The sequence below is a fragment of the Musca vetustissima genome, unplaced genomic scaffold, assembly GCF_032173495.1.
Source record: "Musca vetustissima isolate MV318-11 ecotype Yass unplaced genomic scaffold, APGP_CSIRO_Mvet_v1 utg29017, whole genome shotgun sequence".
In the NCBI taxonomy this organism is placed as follows: domain Eukaryota; kingdom Metazoa; phylum Arthropoda; class Insecta; order Diptera; family Muscidae; genus Musca; species Musca vetustissima.
In genome coordinates this window covers 98336-123331 of record NW_026877999.1, presented here as the reverse complement: position 1 = coordinate 123331, position 24996 = coordinate 98336, and the positions used below count along the sequence as shown (strand labels likewise).

Genomic DNA, 24996 nt, shown 5'->3' with positions numbered 1-24996 from the left:
TCCATCTAAAAATCACGCTATATTTATGTGGAAGACATTTTAAAGGTCCTGTTTGTAATAATAGATATCCAAGGATAAATATGTATACATTAAATAATAGGAAATCTATTGATGTTAAGGTTTTGCAGATGAACCGTCAAAATTAGTAGAGAAGAAAACGTGTAGTTGTGCCTTTAAAATAATAATATTATTTACCCTTTTGCAGAAAACTTTTAGAATTTATACCCTTCACCACACTGTGATACAGTGTATTAGGGGAGACTGGGGCACCTTCGGCACCTTTTGTTTAGAGCTCTATATCTCAGTACTTATTCATCATATATAAAAACTAAATGTGTGATCATAGTCCTCTGACACTTAATTATAAAAACTAGTACCACAAGGATATAAAAATTAGTATTAGTTAAACATTTTTACAGTTTTGTAAAAAAGTCAAATTCGCCGAATGTGACCCAACCCGGGGTAGCTTCGGCATTTGATGGGGAACATTCGGCACCATAGTCATGGCCTGGTAATTATCATCGCTATCAGTCTGCTTGAAATTCAGATCCTCCAAAGACTCTATTTGGTTTTAATACGCGACACAATGTTTATACCCTTCACCACACTGTGGTACAGGGTATTATGTCTTTGTGCATATGTTTGTAACAGGCAAAAGGAAACGAGATAGACACATGGTTCCTTTTGAGAATATGCATAGAATCACTTTCTAAGCCGATTTATGAATGTTCGTCCGTCTGTAGATGTTAAATTGTACACAAAGTACAGGTTGCATTTATGATCCGATTTGGATGAAATTTGGCACAAGTCACTTATTTGGCCCAAGGACGAACCCTATTGAAATTTTAAAAAATCGGTTCAGATTTAGATATAGCTCCCATATATATTTTCGTCCGATTTAGGGAAAATGGGGCACCAAAGTCCCTCTATATCTCTCAAATGGCACGAAATTTGGCACAGAGCACTGAATTAGGTCCAGAATGATTTGTGCCAAGTTTCGAAAAAATCGGTTTATATTTAGATATAGCTTCCATATATAGTTTCGTCCGATTTGAGGTAAATGGTGCACCAAGGTCTCTACATATCATTCGATTTACATGAAATTTGGCACAGAGTACTGAATTAGGTGCAGAATGATGTGCGCCAAGTTTCGAGAAAATCGGTTGAGATTTAGATATTGCTCCCATATGTAGTTTCGTCCGATTTATGGTAAATGGTGCACCAAAGTCCTTATATATCATTCGATTTGCACGAAACTTGGCATAGAGTACTGGATTAGGTCCAGAATACTGTGTGCTAAGTTTCGCGAAAATCGGTCCAGATTTAGATATAGCTCCCATATATATTTTCGTCCGATTTAAGGTAAATCGGTCTCCAAAGTCCCTATATATCTTTCGATTTGCACGAAGGTTGCCATAGGGTACTGAATTAGGTCAAGAATGACGTGTTAAAATCGGTTCAGATTTAGATATAGCTCCAATATATATTTTCGTCCGATTTAATGTAAATTGTGCACTAAAACCCCAAAGTTTGCCCGACTGCACACAATTTTGTACAAAGTGCTGAAGTTACTATAACCTTTTGTGTGTCAAGTTTTCTTGAAATTCGTTCAGATTTACTTATAGCCTCTATATATACTTTCGTCCAATTTTAAGTAAATGGTGTACTAAAGACCCATAGCTAGGCCGATTGGCAAAACGTACTGAAATTAATATAAATTAATATCGGCCAAGTAAGGATTGATGTTAGTCGGTTTACTTTTATATAAAGATCGCATTTTTAAGTTCGTTCAATTTCATGTCAATGTTCCTTCAAAAAGACGACATCTGTAAAGATACATATGTAGAATATCCCCAAAGTGGTGAAGGGTATCATATAGTCGGCCCAGTCTGACTTTACTACTTTCCTTACTGGTTGAATTTTAGGACTATGTTTTCTAGAAATAGGTTTTTTCTATCGCATTTTCGTCAATAGAAGCACGTTAAGTCTTATATATGTAATTTCGAACCATATTAAAGGATTAATTTTTAATGACAAACTCAAAAACATTTTAAGGAAATAGTATTGCACAATCTGTATATGGCCGAATGTCCCCCACTTTAAAATGCCGAATCTACTCCGAATGTACTTTTATAGTTTTTTTTTTTCATTTTTTTCTATCAGTCTTGTAAAAACATTATATTTTTAGATATTTCTATAATAATACACATCGTAATTAACCACTTTTTAATAATATTGTCTTAAAATTTAAAAGGTTTTAAACACGAAATTCTTACGAAGTGGAATGGAAATAATACAAAAACATCTGTAAAAATTTTAAAACACGGGCATTTAAATAAGTTTATTAGCTAGAAATTTCAAACTATGTGACAGTTATTTATTTCGATATTCGATGCCTTTGAATTAAATATAGTAATGTACAATGAGAGTTTCATATCGAAAATGCGATTACCGAAGGTGCCCCGATGCCGAAAGTGTCCCAGTCTCCCCTATGTCTTTGTGCATACGATTGCATCATGCAAAAGGAAACAAGATATACCAATGGGTAAATTTGAGAATATGCACAGATTAACTTTTTGAGACGATCAATCCAAAAAGTTTGTAACGCCGCGAAATATTGATTTTAGGCCCACCTTTTATTATATCGATCGTCATATCTCGTCTAGATGAGTCGATCTAGACATGTGTGTCCGACAATCTGTCCATTATAAGTTGCAAACACGATACAGCCCACAGTTATGTGACGAAATTTTGAATATTGTACGGGTTCTGACCAAAAAAGACCACTATTATTTTTTTGGTAATGATCGGTTAAATTTAGGGGATGAAATGGAAACAGAAAACAATAAAGTTTATTTTTCTCGGTTTTTTTTTATACTACGAATGGAATCTGGCCAAAGAATAAGCATGTGCGAAAAAAGAGAAATATGTTATTCTATGGCGTATATATTTATACCTGAAGGGCATAGACCCGAGGTGTTGACCTTAAAATTTATGACAATTATATTGGCGTATAAATTACGCGCTGATAGCTAAGGAATTTTTATAAAGATTCCGGTGATAGTCAAGGTCGACGCTTATAAATGTTGTTAATGATCAAATGATATTTAGGGGATAAAATGGACCGAAGACTTTTTTGTCTGGTCTTCAAGTTGCTCTAGGCGCCACAATTATAATCCGAACATTACAAATATTCCATGGGGAAGGGAATCTGGCCAACTAACTAAAATGACTGTTTTGATAAGTATCGAAGACCTTTCTATTAAAATTAAAAAAATTGAATTTTATGGAGTAAATTTTCACAAAATTCGGAAAATATGCCAGGATAAGAAATAGGAGCTATTGATGTGTCAATAGTTCACCCTAGTCACAATCTTAGACCGACTAAGACAAAACTTGGCACTGCGTGCTGACTTATGTACAGATTGACGTACGCGAATTTCTTTAATTTCGATTTAGATATAGCTTATGCATATATTTATACCCTCTGCCTAATGGCTAACTAGGGTAAATATACTTTATACGGCAAAAATGCGCCTCATCGAAATATTGGTTTTAGACCGTTTCAGAAAATTTGGAACCGATTTACAAATGTTCGTCCATCTGTTTGTCTGGCCGGCTGGTAAGCACGATAACTCTCGAAGTGAGTCACCGATTTCATCCAAACTTTGCACATCGTAATATTTCTTCCAAAATTAGTTCAAGTTCTAAGATGGGGAATATCGGTGCTCTCCTTCTAGTACCTCCCCCACAAAATGGTCAAAATTAAGCTAATATATACTTTTATAATAGCATGTGAACGGAATATTCGATTTTAAACAACCTTTGTACAAGCTATTATCTTTTCCAAGCCTAAATCAAGTTCAAAAATGGGACCCATTATTTCACTCTTTCTGGTATTTCCCCACAAATCCAATAATATGTGAAAGGAATGTCCGATTTGAACCAAATCATGAACAAGTCCGATGGTGGAACCTGTCGGCCATCTCAAATCATTATCATTGAAGACATTTTGCAATGCAAGACAAATATGATAATCGCTTGGTGCCAAGTCCGGATTGTATAGCGGATGCATTAAAATCTCATCTCCAGTCACCATCCGTTTAAGAAATGGGTCTATCTCATTCCGTTTGGTCAAGGCTTCCCAGATCGAAATTCTATCCATCCTATTTTTTTATGTTAATTGGTGTGGCAACCAAACCTCGAGGTTCTTGCATATGCAATTTTACTTGAAATCGAACCAGATTTACATAAGTTCGTTCTATTTCATACAAAAACATTAAAATAGTTTCATATGTCGATTCTCGTATAGGTCGCATATTAAATTTTGTTCTGATTTCAAGCCAGCGGCCTTCCAAAGATGATACGTTTATTCTATCAACAGGTACATTTTCGACCAAAATTATTAGAGAAGGACGAATGTAACGAGCATCTTTTGTATATACTCAACTTGTTGAAGGGTATCATATTGTCGGCTTTGTTCGACATTTGAGGTTTTCTTACTGGTTTTATATGTCATCATGTAATTTTACCGATATAAGTTTTTGTCAGCATTGACACAAGTTCCTTTAGTTATATTTTGATTTCGCTTCGATATACAATTGGAAAATTACATTGTATTCCTATAGTGGAATTAACAAACATTTAACAATATCCTTAAATTGCAATGATAACCAAAAATTATCCCATAAAAATTCCAGCAGAAATTGCTGACAACTGTTATTTAGCTGACCAATGGATTTTTTACTTATCAACAATTTAAACCAATTTTCCACACAACTTAAAATTCGTTTCTTTTTATAGTACGTTTTCTCTCTATTTCTTACCTACTCAAGCTCACCCTCACCTTTTTATATAGAAAATACAGAATAAAAAAACTAGTTTTTATTTGAAATAAATCTCTAGATCTAATGGAAAATCTTGTTTTGCGGGGGGTTAGGGGTGTAAAAACTCTTATTACAAATCAAATTTATAGCATTTCAATGATGATGTTTTCTATAAATGTTAGTGTGTACACGTATGTATGTCTATTTGTGCGCGGGTGCATGTGTTTAGTGTTCGGATTCACTTTTTCTTCGCTGTTGCAAAGCTTTTCATTGAAAGAATTTAACTCTTAAATCGCTTCTCTCATCCACATTCGATTGAAATAGGAAATCCAATATACATTTCGATCTTAAGTAGAAATAAGATAAGAAAGAATTGTTTTTTTGTCTTTTCTTCATTCGTCGACATCTTCTCAGTATGGAGTGTTGGCTGTACTCGAGACACGCATATACTTGTAGATATGTATGTGTGTTTGTATTATTGCAAAAGAAAGAGATTTAGTTGAAATAGGAGGAAAAAATCAGTGGATCTTGGTTTATACTTAGACAGTGGCCAAAATAAAATTAGGAGCAGTTGTGTGAAATTTTACGATAGATGAAAATAATAGATGTCTGCGGAAAATATATGACACATAGTGGTTACACGAGAACCGACAATTGTATAACCTTACCAACAAGGTTCATACGTATTCATATATAATCAAATTATAAAATTCGTCAAGGTCGGCAAATTCTGCTCAATATAAAACCAGTAAGGAAAGTAGTAAAGTCGGATGGGCCGACTATATGATACCCTTCACCACTTTGACTATATACAACAGATGAATCTTAAAAGACGTCGCATGAAAATGAAATTGGACCCATAAACATGTCTGTCTGCAACCTATACTAAATTTTTCATTTCAGATATAAAGTTGATTCTTGTCAATGGAACAAAATGATGTAAATCAATTTAAAGCATATATAAATCGGATACCCGTTGATTATTTGGATACATATCTGATAAACATGAGGAGTTTGGTGCACCATTTACTTCAAATCGGACGAAAATATGTATATAAGTTATATAGGTTATATAAAACCAAAAACTCATAATGTGGAAATCAGTCAACTGAAAAATTAAGCCAGAAAATACATTAACTGAGGCATGAAAATACATTAACTGAGGCGGGCTTATGTGAAATCCAGGAACTATATTCAAGATATTCTTCGAAATTACGTCTCGAACCACGAAATTGCCTAAATGAAGGGGCGATATTTATATAGAGACTATGTCGAAGCATGAACCTTTACTGACAATTTTTTTCTTCGAAATAACTTTTTAACCACAACACCCAGGAATTGCTACTCTGATGGAAATCACTTCTTCAAAAACGGAGAAATTGCCTAAATAAAGGAGGGATATTTATATTGTGGCTTGGTCGAAGCATGGACATTTATTGACAAAATTCGTCGAATGAACTTTTTAACCACAAGAACCTGAAATATCTACTCTGATGGGAAGAACTTTCTTCGAAATTCTTAAAACGAGGTAGGTGAAAGCGAAGAAGATTATCATAGAGATGAAATTTGAATATCAGAATTTTGCCTTAAGGGGACCCCCCCCCATTATCGGGGTCAAAATTTTTGTTGATATAATTCGAATCTACACTGATTAAAGAATGTCCCTACAAAATTTCAAGTGAAAATCTCAAGAACTGTTGAAGATATATCCGATTTATTGTGTCAGCATCAAGTGACGGCTGAAGGGCTTCTCAAACTTTAAACGCGTTTTTCTCCAAACATTTTTTTGCGAATGGCGGGCACGATAAAATTTGAAACCAATCGGTTTCAAATTTTGCAACGTTTTTTTGACAGTGTATAGCTGTCGCATGAACTAGGATAAAGCCAATCGGTGAAGATCTTCTTTATTTTTTAACTTGGTTTTTGGTAAAAAATCGGCGATTTTTTAAAAATATTTTTTCAAAGGTCCACCATTTTGTCAATTTTAGAGCGAAGTCAATAATCCTAGTTCATACGAGAGCCAGACATGTACTCTTTCTAACACCGTTGGAATTTTCGGATTCCGATGTTCCAGTGAGGAGTTATCATGCCCGCCATCAAAAATAAGGACTTTTCTTTAATTACAAAAAACAACAACAAAACAATAACAAAAATTTTTTGTAAATTATATTTCTTCTCTTTTAAATCTTCAATTATATATGTGCAAAGTTACAAACCTTAACAAGCATTGGTATTGATTTACCAGCCCTTTGAAAATCTTGAAAAATTAAAATAGAGAATGGGGGGGTTCCCTTAAACATTGCGCCATCTGGAGGCTATACCAAGATCTGAAATCAAATACCGAAATCTGGACAATCTGGGAGTAGTAAGAAGTTATACTCTCTAATTTTAAATGCTATGACCTGAATCGTGATTTCAAGAGACATAAAATATTATTCCCATCAAAAATATATCTAAGAGAGAAATTTAGGTATGTACAAAATCTCTTGCCAATATTCACTTCCATTATGTTGTCTTATGGTTTATTTCATACTGCACCTAAATAAATAATATCTACCGTTGTCACAAATCCTCAATATCTGGTTGTAATAGAAAATATAAAAAAGGGGGGTTTTCTACATATCAGTGTGTGACATACATAGGATACATGTATGCTCATTGTGTGTGAATGTAGACCACAATAATGCCAACAACACAACAGACATATATGACAAACTAAGAAGAAAACGCACGTTATTTCAAATGTAAAAGCCAAGTGCAGAATATAGACAGAGTAGCGGCAGCCGCAAAAAAAAATCTACAAAACTAAATCAATTGTGCAACAATGAAGCAAAAGAAAATTGCTTGCGTTTTTTGATATATATATATATATATATATATATATATTTTTTTTCTCCCTGCACAACATCGTATCGTAGGAAACGTACCACTGAACGTATGAGCAACATCATCAGAAAATTCGTGCGGCAGCACTCATACGCACCGATAAACCCCAATCAATTGCAAAGGCAGCAGCAATTCAATAAAAAAAGCAAAAAAATGAAACGGAATAAAGGATTTCCTTTTTAGGTTTTATTCCATGTGTATCAACCACACACACACACAGATGCGTGTATATACGTCTACTAGTGTTTGCCTGTGACACTTTCCTGTGTGCACAATTCACATTTGTGTTTTCGATGTTCTATGACCGTTTTATCTGTTGATCAAAAAAAATATTTCAAGCTAAGAAAAAAAAAACAAATTGAAAACCTCAGCTGTTTGGGTCTATTAGTGTAAGTACAAAGAGTTCACAACAGAATTGCAGAGGATTGAATGTTTGATGTTGCAAAAACAAAAATATAATAATAAAACTATGTCATATTGTGAATTATGATGACTTTAGCTTAGCAATGCACTTACGGTAAGCAAACTATGTTAGATGAATACGTTGAATATGTTGTTATTAAAAAATATTGTAAATAAGTGGTTCAAGAACTTTGATATAATTGGTAGAACTAGAGTATAATATCACCAAAACGTAATGTAACTTCATATCAGACCCATATTAAGACGTGTACTTATATACACAATTTTTCTCAGTTGGCCTTTTCTACCCCTTCACAATAGATTTAAGGACCTTGTGTGTATTTCTACTTTCAATAAAGTGAGCCAATTCAACTCATTCCGGATAATATATATTTTTGCGAAGAAACCGGTTCAGCGGGATAATTCAAACTAGAATTTTCTGTAAGAACGATAGACTGTTGATATCTAATCGGTTAAGAGTGTGCAAATACCAAATCTCTATATTAAAATTTACCAATATTTGTATAAGAGGTAACAATATGGGATACATTCCCCATATTACATTACAGGAGGTATATATAAAATTTCGACCATACAAAGTATATACGTAATCCGACAAAAAACACCGTATAGGTCTGATAAATAAAAGAGCCATCCATTTATTAAAAAAACCAGTGAGCGGAGCAGTATAGTCGGACGGGGCCGACCATATGATACCCTACACAACTATCACCGAACTCTAACTTTATGCGGTTCTATATTCTGTAACTGGGCAAAATTTCATGATATTTGCAACCTCTTTATCGATAATAGTTCAACAGCTCCACTTTCTAACCCTGGCATATTTTCCACTTTTGTTTTGCTTGAAGTGAATTTTTACGCCATAAAATGAAAAACTGGTCACTTTAGGTTTTGGTTGATTTGGACCTCGGAATATTGACCGATCATCATCTAAACAGCCGCTCTAAGGTCACATCCCCTTCACCTTGTAACATATGCGATGTTCTGCATATAATAATTGCCTCTAGAGCGACTAGAAAATCTGACAAAATTAAAGTTTTCCGTTCATTGCACCCCCTGAATGAAATTTCAACTCCACCGACAATTATAGGCGTAGTCCATGACCATAATCGGAACTTCCTTTACAGCTTCAAAGCGATCAGCGCGACATTTCCGTCCTCTAAGGGAGTAATAGTAATGCCATGCACATGGTCACATTTACCTTATTATGTATAACTCCCATATCTGAGCACATCCGACAATATAATTGGTATCAATTTAAAGGTCAACCACTCCTCTAGGATATACTATCAACTTCTGTTTTTATCAAAACAGGCGTGTTTATTCTTTGATCCGATCCCCTTCTCCATGCAAAAATTCGCGATGTTTGGGCCATAAATACAGCCTCTTGAGCGACCAGAAAAATCGACAAAAATTAAGTATTTGGTCCACTTCATCCCCTAAATACTAAAAGATCTTTACCAAAAACAATAGGGGCCTTCATTGGCCAGATCCAATGCTACATGCAAAATTTCGTAAAGATTGGTCTATAACTGTGGCCTGTATCGTGTTTACAAATTATAATGGACAGACGGACGGACACACATGTCTAGATCGACTCAGCTAGTCGAGATACGACGATAGGTATACTTAAAGGTAGGTCTAGGACCACTATTTCGCGCCTTACAAATTCCTGGGGCTACACAAAGCTATAATACCCTGACAACATAGTTGTGTAGGGTATAATAACTATGCTTTCCCTTCAAAGTAATCCCTTCAGATAAATTGTACCGATCAAAAAAATTTAGCATACATTTGTCTGAAAGGAGGTCAAGCTCGGCGATCGTTTATATCGGTCCACGATTAAACATAGCTGTCATATAACGACACATTCAGTCCTATCTAAAATCTTATGAGCAACAAATAAAGATTTGAAACTTTTTCTCCATTACCTTTAGTGTCAAAAACTTGGCCTTTTGTTGACTGGGTTACAACAATTTTTCTCGACATTCTGTTTGTCCAAAGAACATTGTAAGACACATAAGCAAAAATTGCATCTCAAATCCGAAAAAGGAAAAAATAGATTTCATATTTAATATAATATAAAAATCTCTTCAAATAAGTGACAATGACACGTTTCCATAATAAATACAAAACATAGATGCTGTGGATGAGCTTAAATTTATTTTTATATATAGAATAATCTATCAGAAACAAAACAATAGAAATGTAGTTACTTGTCACATATGTGTCAGATTGAAAAATAAATTGAATGAAAACTAAATCATATTTCAAAGACTTTGTATATAGCAAAATACGAAAAAAAATTAAATTTTAAGATTAAACTCTTCAATAAAATGTGGTAGGTATATCCAGAAGTTATGGTTGCATATTGATATGTTGTTTGTCAGGGATCTTCATTTTATTGCTAAAAGGAAGAGCTAAAATAAACTGAATTCGGTGGAAAATTGAAAGCAGAACTATTGAAATATGTTCGACTTCGATTACCGTCATCGTTTGTCTACCTGAAGTGGCTGTATTTAGGAATTTCGCATTTTCAGAATATAAAATACCGCCCCAAAGAAAATGTTCAGTATAGGTCCATGTTTTTGGATAAAAGACCATAGCAACATTTTGCGGTAGAGATCGCTGCCCGTTTGCATATAATATTACGATATCAGAGGACAATATACCTCCTCTGAGAATATTGTAATGCAATTGCAACTTCCGAATCATATATTATGATGAGTGTATAGTAAATCGGCCTTTCATGATGCATCATCTCGAAATATTCATCGGAGGTAATTATTAAACATAATATTTGTCTATGTCGATATAACCAAATCCGACCGCCTTTCGCCATAAAGTAGTATTTACGATACTACACCAAACATTTTAGCTATTGAAAATTGGATATATCGATCCTGGCTTTAATATGGCCCCATATAACGGCTCCGCATATGAGATTAATTATTTTAACGGTTTTAGCGGCATTTTCCAATATATGTATATTATAAAGGTCCCAACTCATTTTAGGTACTTTGATTGTTCCATGCCAATTCTCCAATCGAAATAAATGTAATTTGACATTCCGGATTTGTTGTAGGTAAAGGTCTTTCAAATAGTCCATGTTTTTACATTGGCACCAAATATAGGATCACTTTTATGCACTTTCGTTACCCTAGGCTCCTTTTTCAACCGAAGGGGGCTGTAATGTGGCATTACGGGTATATGGTGGTGTATCCTTCGATTTGCACGAAATTTGGCACAGAACGCTGAATTATGTCCAGAATGATGTGTACCAAGTTTCGAGAAAATCGGTTCAGATTTAGATATAGCTCCCATATATAGTTTCGTCCGATTTAAGGTAAATGGTGCACCAAATTCCCTATATATCTTTGCACGAAATTCGACACAGAGTACTGAATTAGGTCCAGAAGGATGTGTGCTATATTTCGAGAAAATCGGTTCAGATTTAGATAAAGCTCCCATATATAGTTTCATCCGATTTAAAGTAAATGGTGCACCAAAGTCCCTATATATCTTTCGATTTACACGAAATTTGGCACAGCGTACTCAATTAAGTCTTGAATGATGTGTATTAAGTTTCGTAAAAATCTGTTGCGATTTAGATATAGCTCCCAAATATAGTTTCGTCCGATTTAAAGTAAATGGTGCACCAAATTCCCTATATATATTTGAATGAAATTTGGCACAGAGTACTGAATTAGGTCCAGAAGGATGTGTGCTATATTTCGAGAATATCGGGTCAGATTTAGATATGACTCCCATATATAGTTTCGTCCGATTTGAGGTAGATGGTACACCAAAGTCCCTATAAATCTTTCGATTTGCACGAAATTTGGCACAGCGTACTCAATTAAGTCTTGAATGATGTGTGCAAAGTTTCGAGAAAATCGGTTCAGATTTAGATATAGCTCCCATATATAGTTTCATCCGATTTAAAGTAAATGGTGCACAAAAGTCCCTATATATCTTTCGATTTACACGAAATTTGGCACAGAGTACTGAATTAGGTTTAAAGTGATGTGTTCCAAGTTTCGAGAACATCGGGTCAGATTTATATATAGCTCCCATATATATTTTCGTCCGATGTAGGGTAAATGGGGCTCCAAAGTGCCTATATATCTTTTATAGTTTATATAGTTTCAATATATATTTCAGACCGAATTAATTTAAATTGTGCACTAAAGACCTAAAGATTGGCCGATCGGCACACAATTTTGTACAATTTACTGTTACCATAGCCATTCCTGTGTCAAGTTTTCTTGAAAGATTTACATATACCTTCTATATATATTTTCGTCCGATTTTAAGTAAATGGTACACTAAAGTCCCATACCTAGGCCGATTGACAAAACGTATAGAAATTAATAAAAATGAATATCTAGCAAGATTCCATGAAATCGGTTCAGATTAGCTTCCATATATAATTTCGACTTATTCATGTTGACTATACACCAAATAATCTATGGGTGCCCGATTGATACATTGTACACAGTGAAGCATTCCAAATAGCGTGTGTAAAGTTTGCTTTAAATCTATTTACAAAATTTAGAATACGTTGCAGAATGACATGTGTTGCAATTGATGTTAGTCGGTTTACTTATAGATAAAGATCGCATATTAAGGTTCATTCAATTTCTTGTCAATATTCCTTAGAAAAGGCGACGTTTGTTAGGATACATATGTAGAATATCCCCAAAGTGGTGAAGGGTATCATATAGTCGGCCCAAGCCGACTATACTACTTTAATTACAGGTTATATATAACAAAATAATTCCAATGGACCGACGAATTTATAGATAAAGTAGTCCCATCAAACCGAACACTTTTTTTTGGAAAAGAGACCTAAAAATATTTTTTTTATATAGGAAATATTTTTTTTATATAGGAAAAATAGTCCTACAACCCTATCTAATTTTAACCAATTATAACTGTGGGTTATCCAATTTTAAAGATTTTCCAGCGAGCGTGGGCCATGATTGAACAAGTTAAACAAATTGGTCACAATTCATTGATACACGCTTGTAGAACATAGTTAATATAAGGATACTTGCGTCTCTTATATTACCTATTAAGTCAAAAACTCCAATTAGTTTTTTTTTTCTTTACAATGTTCCGCTGTTTCCAATTTTCACCAAAGAAAACTTCTTAAATATCACACAAACGTAGAACTATAAAAGGTACCATACATCACCATAACCTATTCATTGATATACGCTTCTTCTAAGAAGCATATGATGCACACACACATACAAACGTACTAATATTTTCCTTTTTCAAAAGAAACTTTTAAATCCGCTTAGATGCATTGACTTAAGGCTAACAAAAAGTTCATTTTACGTTCTTTCGCTGCACTTTTCTATGACTTCAACTCATCATCGTCATTGACAAGGTTTAGTGATGTTGAACGAACATGGAACGAAACTTACCTGACTTTTGCCTTTTGATACACAGCTTACAACATCATCTCGTGTGGGCTCTAAATTAATAAGATCGCGCTGAAAAGAACAGAAAAAGAAAATAAAAGAATATTAAGTATCAGTTATCAGATTATAGATTATATAGAACAACTGTAATAGGTTTATGGGCAAAAGAAAATTAAAATGGAGGTTAGTAGTTCAGCGGGTAGTTGGCGGTAAACTTTTCATTAAATTGCTTGTTGAAGAACATAAAAAGGAAGATGTGATTTAGGAATGTAATCTTGCCAAGGGAAAACATATGAATGGAGAGATATATTAGTAGAATGAATATAGAGTAATAAGGATAATATATTAATATGTTGAAATCGTTGAAATAAATATATCTTTAAATATTATATTAACTTCTTTTAATCTAAGAGATTTAAAAAATAAATATTTACTATTACCATCTCTCTTTTCTATTCACACTTTATTTCTATAAAATGCCATAACCATAAATTTAATTATCGACTGTGTAGATACTTCTTCCTTTCCATGATTTTAATTTAATAATCACCTTAACACCATTACCATATTTGTAATTCTGTGATGAAAAAAAAAAAAAAAACATGAAATCCTGTCAAAGTTATAATTGAATTTACTATCAACTCAGATGTTCAATTTCTTGCATCTCTCGGTTTTCTATTCATACTATATATGTTTAAACAAATTATAGCTCTATTACTTGGAAAACTTTTCAATCATAAGTCTTAACACCTTTTTGCTTCACGCTACCTAAGTACACCCACACACACACATCTAGCACCAAAAAAGGGAAAAACGAAAAAAAACAACTGTCAATGAATTGACATTCATTTAGTTGTGATAGAACAAAATCGACATAATCATAGATATACACACAGTAGGGGGAATTTTAAAATCAGAAAGGAAATTAAAATCAGAAATGTTTTAAAATTTAAGAAAAGCACATGTTTTACTATTTTCAAGGGCTGTATGATGAAATTGTTTTTCTATAAATGTAAACAATTTCGGTTAGTTAAGAAAATGTTTTCATCCATTTTTGAGTTTTCAATTGATACACTATTAAATACGGTGCTTACGTATTTGTGTAATACGGACTTCAACAAACCCTCGAAAGGTGAGAAGGTGGATATTTTAGGTACGAGCCCTAAATGAAAATCAGATTATACAGTAAACCTTTACCAAATCTTTTTTTCGGAAAAAATTGTCCTGAGGGTCAATCGCATCTTTTTCTATAGAAAAAGTAGTCCTGAGGTCCTATAGATTTTTTATAAAAAATATCCTGAGGGCTTATCAATTTTTTTCTATAGAAAAAATTAGTCCTAAACGCCCCTCGTTTTTTTTTATAAAAAAAAAAACAGTAAGGAAAGTAGTAAAGTCGGACGGAGCCGACTATATAATACCCTTCACCACTTTGGATATATTCAACAGATGAATTCTAACAGACGTCGCATTTTAAAAGGACCAGTAAAATGAAATTGGATCCATAAACATGTTATTCTGCAATTCATTACGCTATGGCAAATTTCGTGCAAACCGAAAGATATTAAGGGACTATGGTACAAATTTACCTTAAATCGGACGAAAATATATATGGGAGCTATATCTAAATCTGAACCGATTTTCACAAAACTCAACGCACAACATTTTAGGCCTGATTCATTACGCTGTGCCAAATTTCGTGCAAATCGAAAGATATATAGGGAATCTGGTCCACCATATACATTAAATCGGACGAAAATATATATGGGAGCTAAATCTAAATCTGAACCGCTTTTCAAGAAATTGTACACACATCATTCTATACCTAATTCATTACGCTGCGCCAAATTTCGTGCAAATCGAAAGATATATAGGGACTTTGGTGCACCATTCACATTAAATCGGGCGAAAATATATTTGGGAGCTATAGCTCAATCTGAATCGATTTTCAGGAAACTTAACACACATCATTCTAGACCCAATTCATTACGCTGTGTCAAATTTCGTGCAAATCGAAAGTTGTATAGGGACTTTGGTGAACCATTTACATTAAATCGGGCGAAATTATATAAGGGAGCAATATCTAAATCGAAACCGATTTTCACGAAACTTAGTATACATCATTCTAGACGTTATTCAGTACGCTACACCAAATTTCATACAAATCGGAAGATATATAGGGACTTTGGTGCACCGTTTACCTTAAATCGAACTAAAATATATATTGGAGCTATAACTAAATCTGCACCGATTTTCAAGAAATTGTACACACATCATTCAATACCTAATTCATTACGCTGTGCCAAATTTCGTGCAAATCGAGAGATATGTAGGGACTTTGGGGCACCATTTACATTAAATCGGACAAAAATATATATGGGATCTATATATAAATCTGAACCGATTTTAACGAAATTTAACACACATCGTTCTAGACGTTATTCAGTACGCTATGCAAAATTTCGTACAAATCGGACGATATATAGGGACTTTGGTGCACCATTTACTTTAAATCGGACGAAAATATAGATGGGAGCTATATCTATATCTGAACTGATTTTTCCTAATAGGGTTCTTCCTTGGGCCAAATAAATGACGTATGCCATCCAATTCCGATCATAAATGCCACCTGTACTTTGTTTACAATTTAACATGGACAGACAGATAGACAGACGGACATGTATAAATCGACTTAGAAGGTGATTCTATTCATATTCTCGAAAGGGGCTATGAGTCTATCTCGTTTTCTGTTGCCTGTTACAAACATATGCACAATTACACACAGTGTGGTGAAGGGTATAAATAGTTCTGAGGTCCTATAAATTTCAATAAACAAAAAAGTCCTATGGGCCTTCGACTATCCCGAGGGCTTGTCAATGATTTTCCTATAAAAAATAATAGACCTGTAGGACTATGGAATATTTTTCTACAGAAAAATAGCCGTGAAGGGCTATTGAATCTTTTCCCTGATTGATCGTTCCGAACATTAAATGAAAACAATAATATACAGTAAACCCCAATGTAAACTCTGCTACCTAACATTGGCGGACAGCATTTTCCTTTTCCATGTATAGTCCTTCCAACCACTAGTTTTCATAAATAAAGTATTTTAAATAAGGACACACAATTAAATAGTTCCTTTACAAAACTACCTTTTCTATCCGTGTAAAACTACATTTCTCCCCTTTACTGTGACAGTAATTAAAATCTCATCGCAAAACCCCCCGTCTTCCACAACAGCATTAGTCTGAGTACCGACACAAAGTGGCTATTAGCACCTTTAGAATTCCTTTTCTGGTTATGCTTTAGAGACACTTGTTCTCTCCCTCTCCCAACCTTTATGCAAAGTAACCATTTGTGTATACGAATGATGTGAAGCGAAAAGGACATCCTTACCACAAGCTTATATTCCCCGTTATTTACCATTCATTCAACACTGGTAAACTAACATTTTTGTTGTTATTTAAACTTCTGCAACAAACAAATACATGAAATCCTTTCTTTTTCATAGATGCCCTGTTCAACCCTTTTCTTTGTGTATGTAGATGAACGCGTGCCAGACTGACTGCTGCATTCGAAAACACATTTAATTTATTTTCATAGAAAACATTTTGCCAATCACAGAACATTTAAGCGGATTTCCTGAGCAAAATTTCACAATAGACTCAACTCAAGTGTGGAACAAATTTTCTTTGATTGTCTTTTGCCCCAAAGGATAATTTAACTGTTTCCACTGGAATTTTTACAAAATGTTCATTTATTGAAAAGACATCAAAGGAGCATTTTAACACTTCATTTCCCCATTTTGCACAAACCTTGGAATACATCATTAACTACAAGGATGATGATGGTGATGTCTTGAACATCGTCTTTCTTTATTCTTGATATCGTTTTGCTTTCAAATTTAAGTTCCTTCCTTCCTTTGTGGATTCTTTTAAGAATCCACCCAACCCTTTTCATCACCATCATCAAAACATGATTTTCATTTGAAGGACGACAAAGTTTAATATTTATTATTAACATTTTTGCCATTGCCGAAAGTCTATTTCAAGAGTAAAATGTCAAATCCATTTGAATTTTGAAGCCTTTGTTTTAAATTCTACCCTTTTTGTAGTCGGGCATTGTATTGTAAGGCCTATGAAATACTGTCACCCATAACTGTTGTATTTGTGTTGACATTTTTGGAGAGCGGGGTTAACCTCTATTACCGATACTTGTATATTTCCCTTTGCTGTCATTTTCATCGGTAGATTCACTGTGGCGGATTCCTTTAAAATTAACCTTTATGAATTGTTAAATAGGGTGTGGGAGTTCCATCAATAACTGCAGATTTGTTTCTATGGACAAAAAAGCACGGAAAAGGACTACCGATTGTTTTTGACGGATAATAAAATAGTCGTGGGTGCTTGTCTAAAATTTTCCGATAAAAAATAATTGTCCTGAGGGCCTATCGAATTTCTTTCTATAGATAAAAATAGTCCAGAGGGCCTATCGAATTTGTCATTATAGAGAAAAATAGTCCTGAGAATTTTTCCTACTTTCCCATAAAAAATAGTCCTGAGCTGATGGCCTATCTAATTTTTTCTATAGAAATAGTCCTGAGGACCTATCGAAATTTTTTCTATGGTAAAAAATAGTCCTGCGGACTCATCGAATTATTTCTATAGAAAAAAATAGTCCTGCGGACTTACCGAATTTTTTCTATAGAAAAAAATAGTCCTGATGACTTATAGATTTTTTCTATATAGTGCTGAGGGCCTATCGAAATTTTTTCTATAGAATAAAATAGTCCTGATATCTTCGATATTTTATCGATTTTTTTATAGAAATAGTTCTGAGGGCCTATCGAATTTTTTCCTATAAAAAATAGTCTTGCTGGCCTATCAAATTTTCTTTCTGTGGAAAAAAATAGTCCTGGGGACATATCGTATTTTTTTCTATGGGAAAAATAGTCCTATGGAATTTTTTTCTGTGGTAAAAAATAGTCCTGAGGACCTATCGAATTTTTTTCTATGGAAAAAAAGTCCTGAGGACTTATCGAATTTTTTCTATGGAAAAAAATAGAAAATTTTGAGTATATGCATAGAATCACTTTCTAAGTCGATTTACGCATGTCCGTCTGTCCGTCCGTCTGTCCATGTTAAATTGTAAACAATGTACAGGCCGCATTTATTATTCGAATTGGATGAAATTTGGGACATCTCATTCATTTGGCCCAAGGACAACCCCCATTGAAATTGGGAAAAATCGGTTCAGATTTAGATATAGCTCCCATATATATTTTCGTCCGATTTAATGTAAATGGTGCACCAAAGTGCCTAAATAGCTTTCGATTTGCACGTAATTTGGCATAGCGTGCTGAATTTAGTCCAGACTTATGTGTGTCAAGTTTGGTGAAAATCGGTCCAGATTTAGATATAGCTCCCATATATAGTTTTTTCCGATTTGATGTAAATTGTGCACCAAAGTCCCTTTATATCTTTCGATTTGCACCAAATTTGGCATAACGTACTGAGCCTAGAGTGATGTCTGCCAAGTTTCGAGAAAATCGGTCCAGATTTAGATATAGCTCCCATATATAGTTTCGTCCGATTTCAGGTAAATGGTGCGCCAAAGTCCGTATATATCCCTCGATTTGTACGAAATTTGGCATAGCGTACTGAATTTAGTCCAGACTGATGTGTGTCAAGTTTCGTGAAAATCGGTCCAGATTTAGATATAGCTCCCATATATATTTTCGTCCGATTTCATGTAAATGGTGCACCAAAGTCCCTATATATCCTTCGTTTTGCATGAAATTTGGCATAACGCACTGAATTGAGCCTAGAGTGATGTCTGCCAAGTTTCGAGAAAATCGGTCCAGATTTAGATATAGCTCCCATACATAGTTTCGTCCGATTTCAGGTAAATGGTGCGCCCAAGTCCCTATATATCCTTCGATTTCCACGAAATTTGGCATAGCGTACTGAATTTAGTCCAGACTGATGTGTGTCAAGTTTTGTGAAAATCGATCAAGATTTAGATATAGCTCCCATATATAGTTACGTCCGATTTCATGTAAATGGTGCACCAAAGTCCCTATATATCCTACGATTTGCACGAAATTTGACATAGCGTATTGAAATTAGTCCAGACCTATGAGTGCCAAGTTTCGTGAAAATCGGTGGAGATTTAGATATAGCTCCATTATATTGTAGATTTAATTTAAGGAATTGACGCACCTAGGATCCAATATATGGCTCATAGGAACAAAACGTACTGAAATTAGCATTACCTAAACTGTGACAAGTTTCGTTGATATAACTTCGATATAACTTCTATACATACATAAGATTTATGTTAGTCAGATTGACATCAAATTTTGCACAATGTACAAAATTGAGCATAGAATTATTCAGTTACGTTTTCTAGAAGTACAGACCTATTGATATTTGTTTGAAGTCGATTTACATACTTTTGTCCCATTGTAACAATCGAATGACATGTTTATGGATAGATCTAAGTCGATTCACATTAAGATAAATATCACATATTTTATTTCATCCAATTTCATGTTAATAGTCCTGTTTAATATATCCATAGTGGTGAAGGTCGGCCTGTCCGACTTTATTATTATTATTATTTATTTATTCATTTCAAAGCCAAGCCAAAAAGCCTTATATGGCCAGTATACTACAAAATAAACTTAGACCAACTTAAAAATATAAATTTTAAACACTAGTATTTCTTTCCTTACGGGTTTTCTATATAGTCCTGAGGGCCTATCGATTTTTTTCTATAAATAAATAGTCATGAGAGCCTATCAATTTTTTTTCTATAGATAAATAAATAAAAAATAATCCTTAGGGCCTATCGATTTCTTTTTTCTATAACAAAGAAGTCTTGAGGGCCAATCGAATTTGTTCTATAGAAAAAACAGCCCTGAGGGCCTATCAAATTTTTTTCTTGAGGGCCTATCGATTTTTTAATAGAAAAAATAGTCCTGAGGGCTTACAGATTTTTTCTATTAAAAAAATAGTCCTGACGACCTATCGATAGTCATGAGGGCATAACGATTTTTTTTTATATTAAAAATAGTTGCGAGGGTCTAATTGAAATTGTCCTGAAGGGCCTATTTTTTTTCTTTATACAAAAATAGCCCTGAGTTTTTTCTATAGAAAAAATATTCCTAATGCGGAAACAGTTTAAAAATGAATACTACTTAAAATAATATAATTTATTTGTAAAATATTTTTGTAACTATTATTCATTCGTTCCACCTTAGTGTACATATTACAAATATGAAATTTACTTTGTGTGTGTGTGCTATATATCCTTTTACTAGACAGAATAAACGCCGCAGGAAACGAGAGCTTTCAAATAACACTACAATGGCAGAGGTGTCATTTTTAGGTTTTCCTTCCTTTACTTTATTAGGCGCAACAATTACAAAGGATTTGTTTTTCAAAAACAGAAAAAGGATGCCTATAAGGCTTATAAAACATAAATGGAAGAGGAAATTAACTCCTTTGAACAAAATTTGTGGGCTTTAATAGAAACATTGCCAAGAATATGAACAGAAAAATATTAAAGGCACTAAATTCATGCTTACCTCAAAAAATATAACTAATTAAAAAAATGGGAAGAACCTCAATTGTACCAAGTCCACTATAGTGTGTCGAGGTAGGCGCTTCGACAATACTGTTTTGTGTTGACGTGCAGGAAGACTATCTTGATCTGACAAGCGGTTATAGTGCTCTGCGCTTACATCCCGAAAGTCTATGATGCTCGCTGCTTCTTCTTCCAAGCTTGTGGTAAACCATTTGTACATTCTCCAGGCATCGAGACCTCTACCCTAATCGTTTCACATTTCAACACTAGACCCATGCATTCCGAATCAATCTGGTACATAGAACCGGATACTGTGGAATTAATCTCTATCGAAAGACCTACAACCAGAACTCCTACATAGACATAGAATTTTATTCCGATCCAAACGGAATGACAACATCTCTTGTTGGAAACCCCCTTATAGACAACAAAAATGTATGTGTGTGTTGCAAATAAATTACTTATCTCCCGCAATATTTTATTAATTTGAACAAATTAAATGCAAGCATGTTATCACATTATCACGAACGTGTTCATTCATCTCTCTAGCCTCTAGTTAAATACCGAGCGGAACAGAGCAGTACTAACAACAATTTTCTAAACTTAATCAGTTTTTGTAACTAGTGCTCCACAAAATAGAAAAATAAACAACAACAACAAATTCTGCTCTGAGGTACAACTTAATTTTCATATTTCATAAACTGGAGACTTCACGCTCCTCTCCTTTATCCCCGTATATATGCATGTGTATGAGTGCGCCATAATAAATAGAGTTTCTTTTCTTCTAATTCTATTAAAATAACCTGGTTTTCTGTAGGATGTGTGGTTCTGGGGCGAAGAACACGTTTGAGAAAAATAAATAGATTAACACTAATTCAATTTTCACCTTTAGAATAACATGTAGTACAAAACCCGTACACACACACATAATCACAAGTTCTTACACATATTCAGTTTTACCAAGCAGCAGCATAGTACCAACATTTGCATTTGAAAGTATTCTAAATTCAGTTTTCTTAGCATCACACATACCCATATAGATACATATAAAGCTAAGATACGTATATCCCCCTCCATGTATGATGCTTGAAAATTTTTTACTTATTCAAAGCCCAAATTTAATCATATAATATTTTTTCTAGAGCAAAACTTCTTGCTGTTGTTGTTGCCCGCAATATGAAGACGAAGTATGGTATGCGGTACAAATGGTTTACCACAAGCTTGGAAGAAGAAGCAGCGAGCATCATAGACTTTCGAGATGTAAGTATGCCACCACACGAATATAGGATAAGAATGTGGGGATAACAACAACCAAGAGCAGTGATATATATGGGATAGATGAGATAAAAGTGTTGCCATATACTATACATATAGTAAATTTTGTGAAAATTTTCTTAATGATAGTTATTGTATCCAGCCGAATGATGGAAGACATATTAATTTTGTAATTCCGTTGAAAACGACCAAAAAATAGTCTAAGGAACTATCGATTATTTAATAGAAAAAAATAGTATTGAGGGACTATGGCCTTTTTCTATAGCAACAATAGTAGTCAGGGCCCAACGATCTTGTTTGTCTTTTGTCCTGAGGGACCAGCGACTATTTACGTCTGAGATTAAATAATGTATATATATTTTGGATCGTTCTATGTCAATTAAAACATGCTCGATTACCTGCCTGTCGATAGAAATGATACCCACATCACCCTGTACTATATATCATATTGATTCGGAATGTATAGGGGTAGTGTTCAAATGCTCTATATCTAAATCTGAACCGATCTTCAAGAAACTTTACACACATCATTTTAGGCATAATTCATTACGCTATGCCAAATTTCGTGCAAATCAAACGATATATAGGGACTTTGGTACACCATTTTCATTAAATCGGACGAAAATATATATGGGAGCTATATCAAAATCTGGACCGATTTCCAGAAAACTTCACACACATCATTTTAGGCATAATTTCGGGCAAATGGAACGATATATAGGGACTTTGGTACACCATTCACATTAAATCGGACGAAAATATATATTGAAGCTATATCTAAATCTGGACCGATTTTTTTCCAATTTCAATAGGGTTTGTCCTTGGGCCAAATAAGTGACCTATGCCAAATTTCATCCAATTCGGATCATAAATGCGACCTGTACTTTGTTTACATTTTAACATGCACAGACAGGCAGACAGACGGACGGACGGACATGCATAAATCGACTTAGAAAGTGATTCTATGCATATTCTAAAAAGGAACCATGTGTCTATCTCGTTTCCTTTTGCCTGTTACAAACATATGCACAAAGATATAATACCCTGTACCAAAGTGTGGTGAGGGGTATAATTATCACAGTACATCGGGCATAGTAGAATACATCTATCTTATCTCCGGATCTGAAGAATGACGTAACTTGGCTACGCAACTTTTAACTAGATTCAGATTATATTCCTCTTATGATATCCATCAACAGGCCACCAGACTTCATAACAACAAAATGCCTTATTGTTCTTAACAAGCCCAAGAGTTTAGATAATTCACTATTCGTCGGTTCAGAGAGCTAACCAATCCTTCTGATGTTCGGATAGCAGAAGGGAATTTTCGGTATATTATCACAGTTTCATAATCTCACTATTTCCCGAATTCAGATCTAATTTTAAAAACTAGGCAGCGTAATTAGCAAAGGAGCATGTTGAGCTTCGTCTTATGAATCCTACTGCCATTAGAATCAGAAACCTGAAACCGGTACTCAATAAATCAGTCGGCGACCATTAACTAAAGTGTTCCAATTTAGAGTGCTTTTCAATCCTTCTATTGTCCGAATATTAGCATATTCAGAAATCCATCGAATTGTCAAATTCATAGCTATCTTCCAAACATTCGCAGCGGTATTAGTCAATGAACCTAATGACTTTCGTTTTACTAATCCAAAAAACACCAAAATCAGTTTTAGTGGAAAAAAGCGGCTTCTAAAGAGTTACAATATCAGACATTTTTGTTAAGCGGGTTTTTTCCTCATTTACCGGCGTTGAAGTGGCCGATCCATATCTTCCAATTATAGAGTACACCGAAAACGATTGGTTAAAGAGAAAAATGTTGCATTGTGTTCGTTCTGAGAGAGTCTAAATGGTGATGTTTCAAAATTAGATGATGATCACAAAACTACCCAAAATTTTCTAAATGCATGCAAATGTGCAGGGTGGCCTCATGCTGAAGTCCGACTAGAATGCCAGCAAAGTAGTTAAGTCCGCACGGACATCTCTAAGACCTTTGAGGCATTACCGCTCCCAATGAAAAGAAAATGACGCAAGATTTGGCTGGGCCGAACTTGTTATAACCTCCGCTATGATACGAATATTCAAAATATCTAAAATCGATCGGAACTTTTATATGGGTGGGTTAAACATGGTAAATCGTTTAATCGTAAAATAAACAATATCGAATGTTGTTAAAAAGTTACAGAATATGCCTACAGAAGAATATGAGCTTGAAAATATCCAAATCCTCAAAATATAAACAAAAATTATGAATACTTTCTTCAGGGCCCGTTCCATTCATAATTTTTCGCGGGAATATTTGCTTCTCAATCGGAATCCAAAATATTAACCCTTTCAGGGGTTTTGTCGAATATATTCGACATTTAAAAGTTCTTTCTTTCATTGCGATTCTACCCTATCCTATGTATCGTTACTACTGATGTTTTTGTTTTTGCTGAAAGACCGACGAAACTGGCCGAGGGTTAAAAGGACAATTGCTATTTTTTCTAAACTATGTCTCTTTATATGATTTTAAATACAAAACTTTAGATTTTTATTCCGACAAATTTTTTTTAGACACTGAA

At 34.1% G+C, this 24996-nt stretch overlaps 1 protein-coding gene across 1 annotated transcript in view; it reads right to left on the bottom strand.

Moving 5' to 3' along the window:
- The window catches only part of LOC133322773 (semaphorin-2A), a 156520-nt gene that overhangs the window by 38933 nt on the left and 92591 nt on the right, over positions 1 to 24996 (bottom strand). The window contains exon 4 of the mRNA XM_061531736.1: positions 13571 to 13639. Coding sequence (XP_061387720.1) covers positions 13571 to 13639 — 69 coding nt within the window. The remainder of the gene's footprint in view (positions 1 to 13570; positions 13640 to 24996) is intronic.